A 21,233-nucleotide genomic window follows, 5' to 3' on the forward strand; every position below is an offset into this window, starting at 1 on the left:
AAACAACCCCATCCAAAAATGGGCAGAAGACCTAAATAGACATTTCTCCAAAGAAGATATACAGATTGCCAGCAAACACATGAAAGAATGCTCAACATCATTAATCATTAGAGAAATGCAAATCAAAACTACAATGAGATATCATCTCACACCGGTCAGAATGGCCATCATCAAAAAATTTACAAACAATAAATGCTGGAGAGGGTGTGGAGAAAAGGGAACCCTCTTGCACTGTTGGTGGGAAGGTAAATTGATACAGCCACTATGGAGAACAGTATGGAGGTTCCTTAAAAAACTAAAAGTAGAACTACCATACGACCCAGCAATCCCACTACTGGGCATATACCCTGAGAAAACCATAATGCAAAAAGAGTCATGTACCACAATGTTCATTGCAGCTCTATTTACAATAGCCAGGACATGGAAGCAACCTAAGTGTCCATCGACAGATGAATGGATAAAGAAGATGTGGCACATATATACAATGGAATGTTACTCAGCCATGAAAAGAAACGAAATTGAGTTATTTGTAGTGAGGTGGATGGACCTAGAGTCTGTCTTACAGAGTGAAGTAAGTCAGAAAGAGAAAAACAAATATGGTATGCTAACACGTATATATGGAATCTAAGGAAAAAAAAAAAAAAAAGGTCATGAAGAACCTAGGGGCAAGACGGGAATAAAGACACAGACCTACTAGAGAATGGACTTGAAGATATGGGGCGGGGGAAGGGTAAGCTGTGACAAAGTGAGAGAGTGGCATGGACATATATACACTACTAAACGTAAAATAGATACCTAGTGGGAAGCAGCCACATAGCACAGGGAGATCAGCTTGGTGTTTTGTGACCACCTAGAGGTGTGAGACAGGGTGGGTGAGAGGGAGGGAGATGCAAGAGGTAAGAGATATGGGAACATATGTATATGTACAACTGATTCACTTTGTTATAAAGCAGAAACTAACACACCATTGTAAAGCAATTATACCCCAATAAAAATTTTTAAAAATAAAATAAATAAACAAGTTAGAAAGTAGAGCTAGAGAAACAATTCTCCTTTTGCCTTAAAGAAGACTCCTCTTCCTCCACCTCTTCCCACTCTGTGGCAGTGTTGAAGCAAAACTCTTCTTCTAGTGACAGCCATCAAGAAGTCGTGAGTATTTGTCATACGTAGAAGAGCTAATGACGTGCGGCTTTAATACATCTCTGTTCAAGACCTGAGTTTAGAAAACTTAAAATAACTTAGCTCCTTTTAACCCAAATTGATTTTCCAACTTCAAGTTAAATTTTAAGGTAATGATGAGTTTTCTTTTGGTTTGGGTTTGTTTTCCTTTTGTTTCTTTCCTTTTGTGTGTGTGTGTGTTTATTATTGTTAATGTTACGTTGTGTGTATTTTTGTTTGTTTTTTGATATCACAACTGATTTTCTTACTTTTCTATTAAAGACCTTAGAAAATGCTCCAGATTAAATTCTCCAGAAGGAATTTAATTTACATTTTATCTCAATCCAATTACTCCAGGATCTCAAAGGTCACTTGTACTGACTTTGTCTTAAATATATGTTGACCCACGTGAGAACAGTCTCCACACTTGATGTTACAGGACAAATAATATCTTTGGTCATTATTAGTTTCTATGCACCATTTTCTGACTGCTGGCAATATGTACAGGAAAAATAAACAAATATGGTCATTTATGAGCACTGATGATTTTTGAAAGATCGGGATAGACATAGTATTTTCTTTTCTTTTCTTTTTAACATTTAATACCCCCTTCACCCATTTCTCTCACCCCCACCCACCACCTCTGGCAACCACCAATCTGTTCCTTATATTTATGAGCTTGATTTTTTTTTGGATTCCACATATAAGGGAGATTATACGGCTTTGTCTTTCTCTGACTGATTTCTTCCACTTAGCATAATGCCCCCAAGGTCCATCCATATTGTCACAAATGGCAACACCATTTATTGAAGAGAATCTTTTCCCCATTGTATAACTTTGGCTCCTTTGTCATAAATTAATTGACCATATATGTTAAGGGTTTATTTCTAGGTTCTCTATTATGTTCCATTGATCTATTTGTCTGTTTTTATGCCAATACCATACTGTGTAATTACTATAGCTTTGTAAAATAGTCTGAAATCAGCAAGTGTGATGCCTCCAGCTTTGTTCTTCTTTCTCAAGGTTGTTTTTTCCTATCCAGGATCTTTTATGGTTTTCAGATTGTTTGTTCTCTTTCTGTGAAGGATGTCATTAGAATTTTGATAGGAATTGCATTGAATCTGTAGGATGCTTTAGGTAGTATGTAAATTGTAACACTATTAATTCTTCCAGTTGATGAGCACAGAATATCCTTCCATTTATTTGTCTCCAAATTTTTTTATTAATGTCTTGCAATTTTTAGTATACAGATTTTTCACCTCCCTCGTTAAATCTATTGCTCGGCATTTTATTCTTTTTAATGCAATTGTATATGGGATTGTTTTCTTAATTTCTCATTCTGATAGTTTGTTATTAGTGTACAGAATGGCAACAGATCTCTGTGTATTGATTTTTTATCTGGCAACTTTACTGAATTCAATTATTCTAAGAGTTTTCTGATGGAGTCTTTAGGGCTTTCTATATATATCATGTATCAAAATCATAATATCATTTCTATATTTTAAAGCATCTGGTTATTTTAGGAAGAAATGGAGACTTTATTGTCTAGAGATACTAATCTGTGAAAGCTGGGATTTGACTGAAGCACATGAAACTGAAGTCTTTAATACATGTTGAAATGAGCACTAGTCTCATTCAGCACCTCGTCAAAAAAACTAGAAGTCCACACTATACACTTTTGAAATCCACTGATATTGTTTTCTACACATAACCTCTTTACTAGGTTTTTTTTCATTTTTTAAAAGTAGTCTACTTAAAAATTATATCTACAGGGAAACTGCATCTTAGCATGTGGTTGTTTCAATCTTAAAACCCTCATGAATGTTTTCAAGAAAATTGCCATCCTGGATAACTCCACTAACCTTCCAACTTTGCAGGACTCCTGAATCCTAAACTAGTAGAATTGGCAATAAAAGAGAAAAAGTTATACTGTAAATCTGCTATTTGTGCTTCAGGGCCCCTAAAATCACACTAACTAACTTTTTTCATCTTTTTTTAAAACTACATATTTAAAACTAGAATCTCAACCTGATTTCTCCAAGACTCATCATTCTTGAACTTAAAACTGGAGCACAGACACAGGAAAGTTATTTAATTCCATCATCATATATTTAACACCTATATCTTGCAGTATATTGTGGAAATTCAAAGAAAACTAGCAGGAATCTGGCCTCTGAGAGCTTACAGCCTAATAAGAAAGTAAGATGTGTAAATAAGAGTAAATTTGCAGTCACACGGGGCACAATGTTATAGTGGAGGTCACTCACAGGAAATGGCAGTAGCAGGAGGACATGGTCCCTGGAACTCCGTTTGGGGGATTGAGAAAATGATTTTAAAAGCTAAGGTACAGGGACTTCCCTGGTGTCACAGTGGTTGAGAATCTGCCTGCCAATGCAGGGAACACGGGTTTGAGCCCTGGTCAGGGAAGATCCCACATGCCGCGGAGCAACTAAACCCGTGCGCCACAACTATTGAGCCTACGCTCTAGAGCCCTCGAGCCACAACTACTGAAGCCCACGCACCCAGAGCCCAAGCTCTGCAACAAGAGAAGCCACCGCAATTAGAAGCCCGCGCACTGCCCCCGCTCGCGGCAGCTAGAGAAAATCCGCGCACAGCAACTAAGACCAAACAATGAAGACCCAATGCAGCCATAAATAAATAAATAAATAAATTTATCCAAAAAAAGCTAACGTACAAGTGTAAGTTTTAGAATCACACTTTACAAATTGGCTTATTATTTTAAAATGACATTCAATAATGATTTTTCTATAAACTAATTAAGAGAACTGATTCAGATTAAAGCAACAAATTTTGTATGGAACTTCCATTATGAGCAAGATTATGCACTAGATACAAAGGGTTACAAAGTTTGATAAGATGGTTTCTCACCTAGAGGAGTAATAAGTTATTTATACCAATATCTCTATAGTACGACATATTTAAAATCCTGTAAGAATATAGAAAGCATATGAATAGCCACTAACCCAGCAAGGAGTTTCATTATAATTATTATGATATAATAATTATATATAATTATATAATACTTACATAATATATAAGTATTATAATTATTAGTACAATAATTATCAGATTAGGGCATTTATTTATTTATTTTGCGGTACGCGGGCTTCTCACTGTTGTGGTCTCTCCCGTTGCGGAGCAACAGGCTCTGGACGCGCAGGCTCAGCGGCCATGGCTCACAGGCCTAGCCGCTCCGCGGCATGTGGGATCTTCCCGGACCGGGGCACGAACCCGTGTCCCCTGCATCGGCAGGCGGACTCGCAACCACTGCGCCACTAGGGAAGCCCTAGGGCATTTATTAATAACATTATTTTAAGTATTCAGTAGAATTAATGCTCTGAAAGTATTGATATTAGGTTTGTGGAGTTGGGTCTCCATGTTTGCTTGAAGGAAATTCTGCTCATTTAAACCGAAAAGCGCTTTTTGTTCTTACTATCACCTGAGCTCCTTCTGCACCAATTACTAACTATTCAAATTCTGGGAACAGTAGATATAGACATTGCTGGAGAACTATGTATACAGTCGACAGAAACAGCCTCATCATATAAGTGTGCTTACAACTTTTTTTATCCCAGATACTTATTCTAGGTTTAAGATTTCTCCAAGTACCAAAATTTATCAGCCCCCCGTAAAGAGAATATGCCATAGAGAAGATACTCAAAATGAAAATAATTTTTATTAACATTTTTTGCATTTAAGCCGACCCCAACTTGTGAAATTTAAAACTTACCATATCAGCAGTGCCAATATAAACTTCATAACCCTAAAATTAGTTTCTAAATAGTGCAGAAATGTGTTAATATGCACAATTTGTGAAATTTGTAAAAGAACAAGTAAACAGAAAATGAATTTCACAATCAGGGTCCATGTGCATATAGATTAGGCAATGAAACATTCTGGAGCACCATTTTATAACTGTTCAAAATGAGACTATGGAGACCCATAGCCTATAAAACAACAAAATCCAAACAAAAAACACCATTAAGATAGCTGTGAATGCCTTTAAATAATAAGTTTTTAATTATATAAAAGTATTAAATAAACCCAGTATTTTATTATTACGCACATTGTTAAGATTCTTTAAATTTTTGCAAGCTGATTTTAACTGAGCTATCTGCAAAATTTAGCATAGCTAATCATTTAAATTTCTTTCCAGAAATGCCTATCACTTACCCCTAATAATAAAAGCAAAAATATGCTAGTTATTCACTGAAAGTCCTTTTGGAAACAAATGTGTCAGGTCTTATTCAATAACTGTATAAAACACTTTGGCACTTCGAAAAGTAATACTTAGGATTATTATACAGCATGGTGATTTATTCACAATTTGTTCTTTATATGGATTTTTTCTCCCAACTATACCTTCAGTTTATATCCTACTTTTCCGTTATCTCACAGCACAAAATGCTCCCTAAATGACAGTTGATAAATTAGTTATCAGTATTGTTTTAAAATGAATTTATTTTTCTTTCATTATGGAATGCTCTTCTTCTTTAGAGAGCTACCTTGAGGATTTTATTTTTCATTTAGCTTTATGAACGTCCTCACATAAGAAAATTAAGCCCTATTGTTTTTATAAATGGTCACCCAGCGTCACTTCTGAATTATTTTCTTGTGTATCAAGGAATAACCCAGATAGCAGTACTAAATGGCATAGTCATGACTTGCCTTGGTATTTTAGAAAATATTGGCCACCAGTGAATACTGTAACTTGGCAGATATCTACCTGCTCATCTCAGACAATAAGTTTGAAATTGCACAAATAACAATACACATCATTACAGCTAACTGGTTCCAAAACTTTGAAACTCTCACAGTGAATGACATTATATGCTACATTTTTTTAACCTACACACTACCATAAAAAAATTAAGTATGAGAAGTTTTTATAAATAAATCTATCTATACATAGATTTATTTCAATATTAAATATATTTTACATTATCTGAGCTTCTGCTGCAAAGATGCAAGACAGGGCCAAAACGAGGTTGGGACAAGTGAGGCACTTATCTCAGGCTCAAAATTTTAGAAGGTACCAAATGATTCAGTAATTAAAATATTTCATTTCTTAACATAATATTTTTAAAATAAAAATTAGGACAAAAAATATCAAAAAATGAAATAAAGATTGAAAGAGATATACATTATCATGTTGGTAGACTATCATCTATTTGACAAGGTGAAAATAATAAGTAGGGAAGGAGAGAATCTTGCTGTTTTCCTCTTTGATTAAGGAAAAAAAATGGCTCTCAACTTGATATCTCCAGCTCACAGCATCATTAGATTAGCAATATTTGAGTCAAAATGATAATTTTAGTGGCTAAAAACCATTGTTTCCTATCAGCTATACTTACTGTATATGACAAGTGTCATTATCTTAACTATGACTCTGCTTAAAATATACCACCTGCAAAGCTGAATGGAAGTTGACAAAGAAATAATCCATAATTTCAATTTGCTATGTTCGTGGCATATTTCCATAATCCAGTCTTAAGTTGCTTGCTTTACATTCTATTATGTAAACACAGCATGCTCTCAGCCACATAGGAGATTCTCTTTTAGCATTTTAAAATTGGGCGATTTTCATAGACTATAAAAAAAAAAGGAATAAATCATTGTATGGATATTTCCTTTTAGGTTTACATAACACAGGAATAATTAATTTCATTTCTTTACTGACACACTTGATTTCATTCTATATAGTTCTATATAGAAATATCGCCAAGTTTCTCTGCTCCCCTACGTAGCAAAACTCCTTGAGAGCTGAATATACTCCATGTCATTGCCTCAGATTTCTCCCTTCCCGTTCCCTTTCTTCTTAGACTCTTTATTACAAAATAACTTCAGATTTATAGAAAATTTGCAAAAATGGAGCAAAGAACATTCATATACCCTTTACCCAGATGCACCAATTATTGTATTTTGCCCAATTTGCCTTGCTGCTACTTTCTTCGTAACCACTTGAGAGTTTGTTATACACAGCATGCCCCTTTATCCCTAAATATTTCAGCATGTATTTTCTAAGAACAAGGGATTCTTTCATGTAACCACAGTTCAGCTATCCAATTCAAGACATTTATAGATAGGATATTATTATCTCATACACAAGTCCATATCCAAATTTTACAAATTGTCCTAATAATGTCATTTATGGAAATCTTTTTCTGATCCAGGATCCAGTTTGGAGCCGTGCATTGCATTTAGCGCACTATATCTGGTATCCATTATTATGAAACAATACCTGAGGTTCTCTTTGCCTTTTATGACGTTGACTTTTTTTAAGAGTACAGGCCGATTGTTTACTTATAGAGTATGCTTCAGCTTGGGTTTTTCTAATGTTTTCTCTTTTGGGGGATGGGATGTGCATTTGGGGCAGGAACACTGAATAGGTGATGTTGTGTCCTCAGTGAATTACATCAGGAAGAGTAAGATGCCAGATTTTCCTATGACCGGTGATGTTAACTTTGAATAGTTAGTGAAGATGGTGCCCCCTCTATATTTGTCCATTTTTTCTTTTCCGATTAATAAGTTATCTGTGAAGAGATACTTTGATGCTGTGTAATTATCCTGTTGCTTTTTAAGCTTTCACTTAACAATTTTATTGTCCATTAATGATCTTGGCCTGAATCAGTTATTACTATAAAGGCTGCAAAATGGTAACTAACTCTTATTATTTCTTCTACCTTATTGGTCAGCACTCACTGCAAGGAAGAGCTTTCCCTTATTTATTTACTCGCTTGCTTACTAACAGTATGGACTGCTGGAGTCTTCTTTCAGTCGATGGTTTATAATCCACTCTTCTATTATCCATGTTGAGTTTCAGCTTTTCCCGTATTTGTTCAGAGGGACCCCCTTCACATTGTCTCCTCTGTCATTTTTCTATGAGCCCACCATTTTTTGAGCTCTCCCTTATTTTCTGGCATTACAAGAAGTTACAGTTCATCTTGATTCTGCCTGCCCGAGTCCTAGACTTGGCCATTTCTCCAAGGTTATCTGGTTCATTTTAGTGATAACTTGTATTTAAATAACAAAATCTGAGTGCTAGATGTGCCTGTAGCTACTGGGTGTTGTTGCTTCTAAACATACAATAAAACGTGCTCTTTTAAGGGCATAGTTCAATGAATTTTTACAGATGTATACACCCATGGTCAATTCTCAGTCTTCATTATACTTGATCTATTAGCAGCATTTGAAACTGAGGAGCAAATATTGCCTCCTTGCAATATTGTCTTCACTAGGCCTCCAGGAAATGATACTCTTGGTTTTCGTCCATCCCCGCAGGATAACTTCTTCTCAATCTCCTTTGGTTCTCTCTACTCTTCTCCACACCCTTTTAAGTTGAAGTACTCCAGAACTCAGATTCTGATGCTTTTCTCATCTGTAGTTACACTCCCTCCCTAGGTTAATCTCATCTGACAACTCCCAAATTTGTATCTCAAACCCAGTCTTCTCCCCCAAGCCCTGGATTTTTATATCCACTTATTTCTACTTGACATCTTCAACTGAATCTCCAATTGACATCCAAATGCAACATGTACAAAACTGAAATCCACCCCACACCTGCTCCACCCGTAGCCCTCCCCATCTCAGGTGATGGTAGCTCCATTCCCCCAGTTATTTAGGCCAAAAACTTGAAGGCACTCAAAGTATATTCAGAATCCCTCCACTTCTACTCTCCACTGTTCCCCCCATGATCTAACCAGCCGTCGTTTCTTGCCTGGATTATTCCAATAGCTTCATAACAGATCTCACTGCGTCAAAGCTTGCTGCTACAATCTCTTCTCAACACAGAAACCACAGTGACCCTTTTTAAATGTTAAGTGTTTCCATATTACTCTTCCTCTCAAAACTTTGTGGTGGTTTCACATTTCACTGACAGTAGAGCCCAAGCCCTCACAATAGCTTTCAGGGCATAATCCTCACACACACACCCACTTTGCTCTATGACCACATCTCTTCCTCCTTCCTTTTCCTTTCCTCCCCATCCACACTGAACTGCTGTTCACCCCACATGCCAGCCAACCAAGCACGTTCCCACTCTAGGGTTATTCGAGCTGGTCCCTCTGTAAGGAAGGCATTTCCCCAGATATCTGCTCGGCCAGCTCCTTCATCTCCTTCAATTTTGATCAAATCGTAGCCTCTAATGAGGCCAACCCTGACTACCCTAACACAGAACCCTGGATCCCTCATTCCCTGCGTTTCTTCCTTCACCCTTTGCACATACCAGCTTCTAATACACTTTTATACATTACTTCTTTTTTGTTGTTTATTGTTTATTGTCTATCTCTCTATGTTAGAATGCAAGCTTCTTGAGGACAGGGATCTTTGTTTTGCTCACTGGAGGATCTAGAACTGAGGGATCTCACCAAGCATCAGAACAGTGCCTGTTCCTTAGTAGCACTCAAAACTTTTTTTTTTTTTTTTTTTTTTTTGGCCATGGCAAGCGGCTTGCAGGATCTTAGTTCCCCGACAAGGGTTTGAACCCGGGCCCCAGCAGTGAAAGTGCCGAGTCCTAACCACTGGACCATCAGGGAATTCCCTCAAACATTTTTTTTTTTGGCTGCATTGGGTCTTCCTTGCTGTGGCATGGGCTTTCTCTCCTTGCAGCGAGCGGGGGCTAGTCTTCGTTGTCATGCACGGGCTTCTCACTGTGGTGGCTTCTCTTGTTGCGGAGCATGGGCTCTAGGCACGCGGGCTTCAGTAGTTGTGGCTCAGGGGCTCTAGAACACAGGCTCAGTAGTTGTGGCGCACGGGCTTAGTTGCTCTGTGGCCTGTGGGATCTTCCTGGACCAGAGATCAAACCCGTGTCCCCTGCATTGGCAGGCAGATTCTTAACCACTGCACCACCAGGGAAGTCCCCCCTCAAAACATTTTTTTAATGAATGAACCACTTTATCCTGTACCTTAACTTGATAAACAAATAGAAATGAGTGAGAATCCATCAGTAGAACTGAGTCTATATATGCCATTTTCAATATTGATGTGAGCCTAAGCACCCAACTTCAGTTTACGCCTCTTATCTCCTTATGTTTTTGTTTACATCTCCCCACACATGAAATCTAGAACCATTTTAAAATAAAAAGAATTTTAATCAGGTGGCATTTTCAGAAAGTAGTAGGTGTTGTCTGCCCTGAATTAAGTCCTTGCGTGCATAATTAATCCAAGTAATGAACTGAGTTTGGTCATTCCCTGCCCTTGGGGAGTGCCACATTGCTAAGGAGACCCTTGCCCATTGATTCCTGGGCTTCTAATATCCACTGTGATTTTGAGTTCTATAAAGGAAAAGGGGACATGGGAGGAGGCACGAGAGAGCCCAAAATTTCTTTGTATATGAACTGTACGTTTTCCTACTAGGACTGTTCAGTTGACTCCAGATCTAAAATCGGCAGCAGACGTCACTTATGTGGCTGAATGATTCATAGAATTTCAGCTGAGATGAGACATACCTTGACAGACATTCAAATAATGTGCTTGGGGTATTTCTGGACAATCAACAGTCAAGTTTTAAAAGGCACATGTGACAGGAGTATTAAAATATCTGTACTGACAGGATCAGATTTTTATGGCCACCAGTAAAAGAGAATATACTCCATCAAGAAATAAACACCCACTCTGCTTCATGTCATGGCAATCTAGGTCACTCTTGGGCTGAGATTTTTAATTCCTTTACCGCTGATGTTCCTGGGACATTAGGAAACATCTCCTCATGTCTAAGCTAGTGTATTCTCAACTCTTCTAATTCAGGTGAAGGATTTCATCAGACTAGAGAGAGGATAGGATGAGAACGTGTTCTAAATTTTGGAACCTCAGCTCCAGTATAGCAGAAAAAGAAGCATAACTGTTCCTTAAATGCATGCAGAAGTATGTGAATTCACTCACTAAGTTTACCAGCATCATTAACAAGAAAATGAAGTTTTTAATTCATGTATTTCATGTCTTCCAAAATTAGTCAGAAATATCTCATTTTAATGAATGTAACATATACGAAATATCATTTTTTCTAGAAAAATTGCAAATGCAGAGTTAAATGGTCTGTATTAAGAAAGCACTGTGAGAGCATCTCTTGGATTTCTCTCCTTTATATAGTACATTGTAGTTTTACATAGTGGAGAAAAATGGGGCTTTTTAAATATATAACTTCTGAATTTGATTACTTTCCACAGATACAACACACTCAGGGGAAATTGGCACCAAGAAAAAGGTGAAAAGACTGTTAAGCTTTCAAAGATACTTCCATGCATCAAGGCTGCTCCGTGGAATTATACCGCAAGCCCCGCTCCACCTGCTGGATGAAGACTACCTTGGACAAGCAAGGGTGAGCTAGTTACCCCTCTGTCGCCTCATACCAGGCCAGTGGCTGAGAGCATGTGCCCCCCTCTACTCCCCATCCCTCCCACCCCGACCCCCCAATAGCACCTAGGTTTGAGTCTTTACTTCTGTCACTGAAGAGCTCCGTGCCTCTGGACAGTTATTCAACACATCTGGACTTTTTCCTTAAATATAAAGTGAAGTAATAGAAACGCTCACCTCATAGGGGTGGTACAAGGATTAAACAAGGTAAAGCATGTTTGCATGCTTAATATACTCATGCCCAGCACATGCTAGCTATTTTGATTTTTATAAATGTGCAAAACACATTTGCACAACACTAAATAAAATGAAGTTTTGGACTGGCCGATTACCAGTGAAGGAATAAATTTTTTAACCCGTTGAATTATCTCACCATAATAGCTACCCTGAAATTAACCCAGTAATTACTAACTCTTAATTCCACTTTAGGCTATCAATACAGTGCACTGTCTTTTTTATAATTTTTAATTTATTCAAAAAAATTTTACTAATTTGACAACTATTTTTGCAAAGCATTGATCCAACAGAGGGTAGAAATCTAATGTGTGACAATCTAAAAAAAGTTCAGAGGTTATCTCTAGCCCAAACTCCCAAAGGAATTTAAATTTCAGGAATAAACCACCTCAGTTTAAACAGAAGTCAAAGGTAATATCTTATAGTTCCTATGATAAGGAATATTATGCTGTCTATATGCAATTAAGAAGTACATTCTAATGGTATATACTATTAAGAAATAAGCAGCAAGTAATGTTAGAAGAACTAATTCCCCACATTAGGTCTACAAAAAGAAAGCAAATATCACTCCTTCTAACAGCCCAAGGTCTGAGATTGAGTGAATGGTTGGTTGGTTGGTTGTTTCATTTGGTGAGAGGAGGAGAAAGCAAGGCTAAGCTCCCAGTGCTGGAGCATCCGTGACAGAGCACTCTCTGTGGGGACCTCTCAAGAAAGACAACGGTGAGATGTAGAAAGAACAACAGACCAGGGATCAGGATATCAGAGATCAAATTTTGGCTCCGCCTTTAGAATTGTGTGACTTTGGGATAAAAACTCACTCAAACTAGACTTCACCAAAACCCTACTATCCCTTCATTTTTCTGATGCTGTTCTGAAGGCCTTTGTGTGCCATGATGAGGCCGTTGGATTTTATCAAAAGACACAGGGAGGCCATTCAAGGGCAGGTAGAGGAGAGTGAGCTGGTCCTTACGGGAAGCAGGGCCTGTGAGAGGAGAGGAAAGCAGTCGCAGGAGCTACAGTGAGGATAGAATCAGCAACTGCAACTTTGTGTCCGAGAGTTAACACCATCTAATCCCAATCAGGGGGTATTATTAAAAAGAAAAATAGCACAGTAAGTCGACATTGAACAGTAGGTCTTTAGAGTACCCAGTATTTTCAATTGCCCACACTTCCGTTTCCTGTCTGTTACAGGGGTTAATTTCACATTTCGCCCACATGGAGCAGAGTGGTGTGCCCATCATCGTCTAGGTTTCTTTTTTTTAAGTTCACTGTAAACCGCCTCCCCTAAGTGCATAGTAGTTTGTGATGTAGAGACTTAACGGAACTACCATTTTAAAAGGTATCTATCGTGTGCTTACTATGTACTCGCACCGCTCTAGGCACTTTTACGTGTTTTACCTTATTTAATCTTCACGACAACCCTCTGAAGCAATAGCATTATCAGCTACATTTTTCAAATTAGGAAACCGAGGTACAGAGAGTTAAGGAACTTGCCCAAGGTATCACAGCCAGTAAGCGATGCAGCCGACATAGGATGTGGCGGTCCGATTCCGGAGCCTGTCCCTTTAACACTGTTGTTATTAGGCTGCAGAGTAAGATTTGTCTTACTACAAACCAGTTGTACATAGATAGTAGTATGCTATTTTCAACTGTTTAATTGTTTAATTCACGATGTCTCAAAGTAAATATTTGAGTCTCCGATATGATTCATGAGAGTGCTGGTTTTTGTTTGTCTTTTCAGCATATGCTCTCCAAAGTGGGAATGTGGGATTTTGACATTTTCTTGTTTGATCGCTTGACAAATGGTAAGTCACCCAAAAGAATTCTCACTAAAGTACACACCATTAAAGTGGGATTAATTTTGTGAAAAACAAAATATATTTTTAAACACTGTTATTCTTTTTTCTTTCTTTTCCCACATTCATAAATCTACAGCCACTCAAGAAGGACCAGGGCAAGGGAAAATTAGTTCAAATGAAAAAGAAGGGTTGAATTTGGACCTCAAATCTTAAGACAGTTTCCTTCTGGTCTTGCTGTTTCCAAAGCAATTTAGAAACCACAGATTAGATTCCTTCCTTGCAGAATACTTTGGCCACATGCAAAAGGAAGGAGTTTGTTGTGAGTCAATGAAAACTAGAAACATAAAAACACATCTGATCAGTCCTGACTCTTACTGGGCCAATGGTTTTGCACTTTTATTAAGTGAGCGAGTCTGCCCCATTACAGGTATTGTTCAGATATGTTTGGCATCATGAGAAGAAAACAACTCCTGAGGATAGAGTGTAAACACTTAGGCTGCAGCTGAAGGGAAAAGTAGACCTTCTTATTGTTTCCACTTTTTAAATTTTTGTGCCTATAGAGGCTTCCCTTAAGAAAACAACAAAATCCTATAATATTTTCATCTGCCCATTAAACGAATGCTGATAATAGGGAGCCAATGAAAGACGTCACGTTTAATGCTGACCGTCACATGTCCTATCATCTACAGGCTTGTGTTTTAAGTCATTACAGATGGTTTTCTCAGCATTCTGTTTCTTGACAAACAACACACAGTGGAGAGAGATACGGCCTAAGACCATGAAACTGGGCTTTACACTGTGGAAAGATAACTAGACCATATAGGGCTGTATCTCATAATCTTGCATTTCACTTTGCTCAAATCAATTGAGAGATGGGGACCAGTATATGAAATTAGCCATGAACAAAAGAATTTGTTCAATGGTATTTGTTAAAAAGAGAGTATAATCACGACTCTCATAAAGATATGAAGTGATCACATCAATGATTTTATTAAACTCAATTAATTAGAGATCCAGTAAAATGTTACAGCTAGTCCAAAGGAATATTCAAAGAGCCATACATATAAAAGCAGTAAGAAATGCCAAAATGAATTTGTAAATAGGTGAGAAACTGGGAGGGGGAAATCACTAATTTCATTTGCATGTATACAGCCAAGAATCATGTGCAATAATATCAGTTATCTACAACTTTGATTGTCGTGAAATAGCTCAAAGATGATGAAAGCTACAGAAACACATAGAACCAGGTACCCTGGAAGGGTGTGCTTGGGCAACACCTAGTTTTCCAATTAAGACAGCCAGTCATCTTCTTGGTACATTTCAAAGTCTTTCATAAACTTTATAATGCTTTTAATATTTAAAATCCTTATCTCTAATGAACAGTATTTCTTGAATGCTTACAAGTTATTGTAGCTTCAATTTTGCGCCTCTGCTGGCTTGAGTTATAAAATATCTCACAGTCAAATTTCATCTTGGGTGATTTTCCAAAAGAAGAATAGGCACTGTGGTGGCTTAGATACCCCTGTAAATGTAAGAGTCAATTGGAAGCAACTTAAGACACATTTCAAGTGACCATTAAACTATGTCTTTAAAAAAATAACCATACACACACACACACACACACACACACACACACACACACACACACACACGTGTATGTGTCCCTGATACTGCAGTAGGCAGACTCCTTTTAACTCTTAATGTTTTCATTGCCTTTTGGTATAGGGAGAAGGTCTGAGTTAATTTTACTTGTACAGTAAGAGAAAATATGGGACCAGATCATAGTAATAGTGTCTTTATACTTGAATAATTTTAAATCTAAAGGGGAAAAGAAATGATCCTATCAGAGAACTTTCATTACAGAAACTTTGGCTCCTATTGCTAGTCTTGATATTTTAATGGTGATGAAAATGGATTAAAACAGGTGGCTGTTCCCCTATAGGAAACAGCCTGGTAACACTGCTGTGCCACCTCTTCAACGCGCATGGGCTCATTCACCACTTCAAGTTAGATATGGTGACCTTACACAGGTTCTTAGGTAAGTCCGTTTTTCCTTATTTCTACCCCCTTGCCCCTGAAAAATGGCAGTCTACAATATTCTTTAACATAAATTGGCAAGAGCCATAGCCTGGTAGATGAAGACCTCATATTAGTCTTAAATTATCTCATCTTAATTTTAAAATAAGTTTACTTATTTAAATCACTGGAAAAAATGCTTACCTGATTAGTTATGTTTAAAAGAGATAAAGGCTATGTAAAGACAACCTTCAAGAGCAAATAACTGTCACAGAAGTTACTGATCTGCTCACGTATGAACAAAATCCCGGAAAATATTCCTCGAATAATGCCACTCTGGATATGAGTTGTTGAAATATTCAACAGGCTTCTTTTTAATGATAAGAACTACCATGTGTGTAGCACCCACTGTACACAGGGGGCTTTTGGTATGTTATTTCTAACAGCGTCAACAACCCTGCAAGTTGGCCATTATCACCATTTGGCCCATAAGTAAGGAGAAGTACAAAGAGGTTTTGTAACTTGCTCAATGTCAACAACATATAATTGGCAGAGCTGCAGTCCAAGCCCAGGTCTGTCTGATTTGAAAGCCTACCGTCTTCCCACTCAACTCCACCATCTCTCCGCATCAAGAAGCAGCCCCAGATCTCATTTGACTTCATGCGTATTCTTATTTATCTTCCAGTGAATTATCCAGGGCACACTTCTAGTCACCAAATGACTTTCCTCTGCCTCTTAGTGTGTTCCTGGTTTCTTTGACTTGGCACATGGCAGTGCTTTGCATTTGGAAGCTGACTTCATGCATCAAGGATAAAATAATGGTGATGGTGATAACAACAGTAGCAGCAACCACCAGGCTTATATAGTGTTTACATATGCTGGAAAGTCTTCTAAGAACTTGCATATATTAACACATCTAATCCTTACAGCACCTCTTTGAGATCAGAGCTGTTGTTATCCCTATTTTATAGAGAAGGAAAGGGAGGAAACTTTCGGTTAAGTAACTTGCCCAATACAGATAAGTAATAGAGCCAGGGTTCATATAATAGTCAAATAAACCTGCTGATTAAAAGGTACATGTGGCACAACAGAAATACTGGAAACAAGCCAGAGCATGGCTCATTCCAGAAACACAGATAACCTCAAGCTAATTGTGTTCAGATTGATTGAGCAAAGTAATGGCCGTGAATAGAGCCAAATAATCTTGATTTGTCTAAAGAGGGAGAGCACAGATACTTTGGACGTGTGTATGCACCCAGAGTACATGGGGAAAAGGCAAAGATTCAATGACAGAAATAACACTGGAATCCAGAGCCAGAGTCATAGCTGGGCTGAGAGAACAAAGCCACACTTGAAAGCCAGGACATTCTATACACACTGAATATATTGCATCCTAGTCATTGCCTTAGTTATTAGCTGAAGCAGGCAAGTAGCTTCTGTAAATAGCAAATTCAAATTGCCTTCCTTGTGTCTCTATTTGGTTCCAAGAACACTCCGGTCCCTAGATTGGAAGGGCAAGAAAGATGATCATTTAATAAGATAGAAATAAATCCAAGGATTCCTCAGCTGGATCTATGAATTTCTGCCTGAAGAATCCCCAGATTTGCTCTGGTCAGTATTTGTTACTTAAGTGATAAAGCAACCTTTGGATGAGAGTAGGTCTCTTTAAAAGGAAACCTCTTTTATTGGCACATTATTCTTAAATGGCAGCAAACTTAAATAATTAAACTATAGTGTGAGATAAAGTTGCCCTTTTCCTACATATTTATTTTTCCAATGAATGAGAGCCTTCATGAATGCCAGAGAGGGGTGATTTATGAAGGTGGTGAGGAATCCCAAGGGCCTCACAAATCCTTTTAGCCTTTCTTCCCTCTTCCCTCCCCCTCCTTCTCCACTGAAATCAACCCAGTAGAACTGCCAAGCTGGCAAATCATGTCCATTTCTAAAGCATCCCCAGGCTGCACATTTTGGAGACACTGTTATTTTTAAGCAAAAGGGACCCTCAATAAGTCTGAGCTAGTATGTCCTTTGTGTTTTGTTTTTAGCTGATTGAGTTATCTGTTTACCTCCTAGTCATGGTTCAAGAAGATTACCACAGCCAAAACCCTTACCACAATGCTGTTCACGCGGCCGACGTCACCCAGGCCATGCACTGCTACCTAAAGGAGCCAAAGGTAAGGCAAGACCCGCTGCCTCCTCGGCCATCTGGAAATGCCATGTAAACTACCTGCCGGGTCCCAAATCACCTGACATATCAGAGCGACTGGGTTATGGGCCAATTTAGAGCATGAATACAAATTGCTTATATTAAGGTTTCAGTATCAGCTCTGAAAACTGTATAATAGTCATGAAAGAGGATGTAAGTTTTCAGAGGTTCTGTTTCATAATTTATATATTTTCAAGGCTGCATTAGGATGAAAACAACCCTCTCTATGACAATCTACGTCCTAGATATCTTCAACCATCACAAAAGTTAGCTGCTTTTGCCTTGAACCTTTGCCACAAACAGTACCAGAACTGAACTTTTCTAGGAAGTCTCCCACCTCGTGGTCTTTGATCAACAAATAGAATTAAAACTCCTCAAGACTCAGCTGCATTTCCTACTGAGGCAACTAGGCATCCTGATTCAGGCCCAAGAGAAATTGTGAACATCAAAAACCTCTTTAAAAATATGCCTAGATGCAATGTATTAATCCAAAATTTAAAACATGATAGTAATGCTCGTTACTTAAAACCTAGGCCTTTCTTAGCCATATAAAACCTAGCTGTTAAGACATACAGGATGAGGTTTTTTTAGGGTTATCCAACCCTGGATATCCAAGGAAAATGATATCTCAGTCCAAGACTCTGTTTAGTTCAATCAGTTTTAACATCAACCACTAAATATACAGATGCCAGATAGGCATTCCCAAGACAAAACTGGGTATGCCTCATCCTTATAAAATATCCCAAAGACATTAAAGGTTTTGTTATTTAATCCCTAAGTAATTTGAAAATTGTATAGATTGCACAGCTGTGTATTTAAAGCTAACACTAGATTCCCATTTTCCTGCTTGTTTTCCTAGCTAGCCAAAAAAAAAAAAAGACAGATTCTCACACATTCCCCCACTTTATTTATTACACATTGAAGAAATATGCAAAGTTTGCAATTCAGCCCACTGTGGATTTCATATTCGAAGAAGTGGCAATGATATATTGGATGGTTGAAATACACAAGGGATTTTTTCCATCGCTTTGGCTTCAGCTTTTTCCTTCACTTACAGCTTTCCTAGGAGCAAGGCTGATTGATTTCAGACTCTGCCTTCTCCCCGCCCACTATAGAGCAGTGTTGCCAACAGGTAATACTACTACAACAACAAAACAAGACAGTAGCAGCAGGAAGGGGAGGCCACCTGGATGAGCTACACAATTTGAGTTGCTTAATTCCTTTCCTCACAGCCCTTTCTTTATTCCTGCGATTCCATGGTTTTATTACCTTATTGACAGCTTCAGAAGGTTAAGGTCTGGATGAAAGGCCTGAACGATACTATGATGATTCATTCAGTGCAATTTAGCCAAAACAAATGCTAACCTATTTTTGGAAACACACCAGTCAATCTCCCCATTCAATTCTTTAACAGCTCGCCAGCTCCCTCACACCTCTGGACATCATGCTTGGACTGCTGGCTGCCGCAGCCCACGATGTTGACCATCCAGGGGTAAACCAGCCATTTTTGATCAAAACAAACCACCACCTTGCCAACCTATATCAGGTAAGGGAGCCAACATGATGCAATATGGTTAACTGCTTTAGGCCCGGTGCTGTAGCCTGAATCTCACCCTTGGAGATAGCCTTCATTCAGGGTCAGCCTCAATGATGACCACAGCCAAAGAGCATGGGTTTGAAATAGGTTCAGAGTGTCCCCCAGGGAAGATTAAACTGGTTTACAAGGATATCCAAGGAATTCAATGTGCTCTGAAGCAGGTCTGAAATTGTTCTAAGTCAAACAGGATTCCTGAGTCTACTGTCTCATGGTCTGAGACTATCTGTCTCCATAGGAACCATCTAATATATAATGGCCAGTTGAAGCCAGTCCTTGTAGAACTTCTATAAATGATACTACCAGGTGCAATCCTAATTCAGATTTACATCTCTAGGGCCATTTCTTTTTTTAATCATGTTTTTATTTTTTTATTGAAGTATAGTTGACTTACAATATTATGCTAGTCTCAGGTATACAATATAGTGATTCAAAGATTTTACAGATTATACTTCATTTATAGTTATTATAAAATATTGGCTATATTCTCCAGGGCCATTTCTGAACATTTTGGCCTCTGAGTCAGAGGTATGTTATTGAAGACAACAGGCATACTTTGTTGTTATAAAATTGTTCAACAGCACGAGTAGATTGGCCCAAAGAACTCTTATCTATGATATTACTTCAGATATTATAACCCTATATCATAAATGAATTATTCCCAGAATTTTCAACATGGTTTGGGGGAGACCTTTGGTTGTCATTAACAAAATCATTGCATTCAAAGGAGTCATTGATCTCAATTTTAGTGCATCTTTTGAAAAAATTCAGTATGGGAAGAATTTCTAAAGGATTCCCGTAAAACAGTTGCGTTATACAAAACAGTGCAGCTTGAGGATAAAGTACAACTGAAACATGAAACAGAGCTTTCTTCCATCCAGTTGATTAGCTTTTGGTCCAGGTAGGAATTGTCATTCCAAGGTTTATGGATCCCCTGGGACATAATTCAGCACTCGGCTCTCTTGGTCTGTCAGCCAGCACCTGGAGCTGGGATAGAAATGACCATAATGAGGGGACAGGGTGACATAATTTAGAAAAACTTTTGATGATGAGCTGAAAACTAAACAAATAAAATGAAAACTAAACTTTCTAAACAGTCTCAGAAGCTAAATTTATTGCTTGGGGAAAACATTAAAAATTTGACCAGGGGAAAAAAAATGAATGACTGAACTGAGAGCTCCCAAATAGATTTTCTATTCCTGTCATATTTTAATTCTGACTTTTCAAATGTCTTTAATTAAATAAAGAAAATCAAGCAACAAGACTGGCTACTTGATCTACTTCCATATAATGTAAATGCTTACCTAATTCTAATTTCTTATCATCAAATAGATCACATCAATGGAGTTTAAGAGAGTATGTACTGCTGCTGACTGATTTGTACATGAAAATAAGGATCGTAAAGCTGTGCTTTGACATGTAGTGTATATAAAACACGTAATGAATGCACATTTAGACAGAAAGTCAGAAAGAAATATGCCAGATGTTAAAGATGTAAAAACCAAGAATGTAGAATTTCGTTAACTACTCATTGCTAATTAACAAAAATTGATTCTCAAAAGAAAGATACTGCAATTACTTGTTCATATACTAAAAATGTTCTCAAGTAAATGGATTCCTTACTCAAACTTCTGAAGTACAGATAATTTTTGATAATATTTAATCGCTTTGTTAAAAATAAACATTCCTATACAACCAAATTCTGCAGCCTTTTCAACACAACATACAGTCTTGTATATTTTGAACTAGCAACTATTGATTGCATGCATCGGATGATATACTAGGCTCTAGGAGTGCAAAGATAAATAAAATATAATCCCAGCCCTTGGACGTTGGTTCAAACTCAGATGCTCAA

The 21,233-nt window shown here is 37.8% G+C and overlaps 2 protein-coding genes across 2 annotated transcripts in view; one reads left to right on the forward strand and one right to left on the reverse strand.

Moving 5' to 3' along the window:
• Window positions 1-21,233, forward strand: part of PDE7B (phosphodiesterase 7B) — a 158,286-nt gene that overhangs the window by 92,714 nt on the left and 44,339 nt on the right. Inside the window, exons 3-7 of the mRNA XM_022557350.3 lie at window positions 11,343-11,494; window positions 13,505-13,568; window positions 15,505-15,600; window positions 17,652-17,752; window positions 19,199-19,330. Coding sequence (XP_022413058.2) covers window positions 11,343-11,494; window positions 13,505-13,568; window positions 15,505-15,600; window positions 17,652-17,752; window positions 19,199-19,330 — 545 coding nt within the window. The remainder of the gene's footprint in view (window positions 1-11,342; window positions 11,495-13,504; window positions 13,569-15,504; window positions 15,601-17,651; window positions 17,753-19,198; window positions 19,331-21,233) is intronic.
• MTFR2 (mitochondrial fission regulator 2) overlaps window positions 169-21,233 on the reverse strand; it is a 115,094-nt gene continuing 94,029 nt past the window's right edge. Inside the window, exon 8 of the mRNA XM_022557364.3 lies at window positions 169-20,365. Within this exon, the coding sequence (XP_022413072.1) occupies window positions 20,264-20,365 (102 nt within the window). The 3' untranslated portion in view covers window positions 169-20,263. The remainder of the gene's footprint in view (window positions 20,366-21,233) is intronic.

The sequence above is a fragment of the Delphinapterus leucas genome, chromosome 12 (assembly GCF_059928025.1).
Source record: "Delphinapterus leucas isolate spDelLeu-1000000601 "Yukka" chromosome 12, BTC_Dleu_Yukka2, whole genome shotgun sequence".
Lineage (NCBI taxonomy): Eukaryota > Metazoa > Chordata > Mammalia > Artiodactyla > Monodontidae > Delphinapterus > Delphinapterus leucas.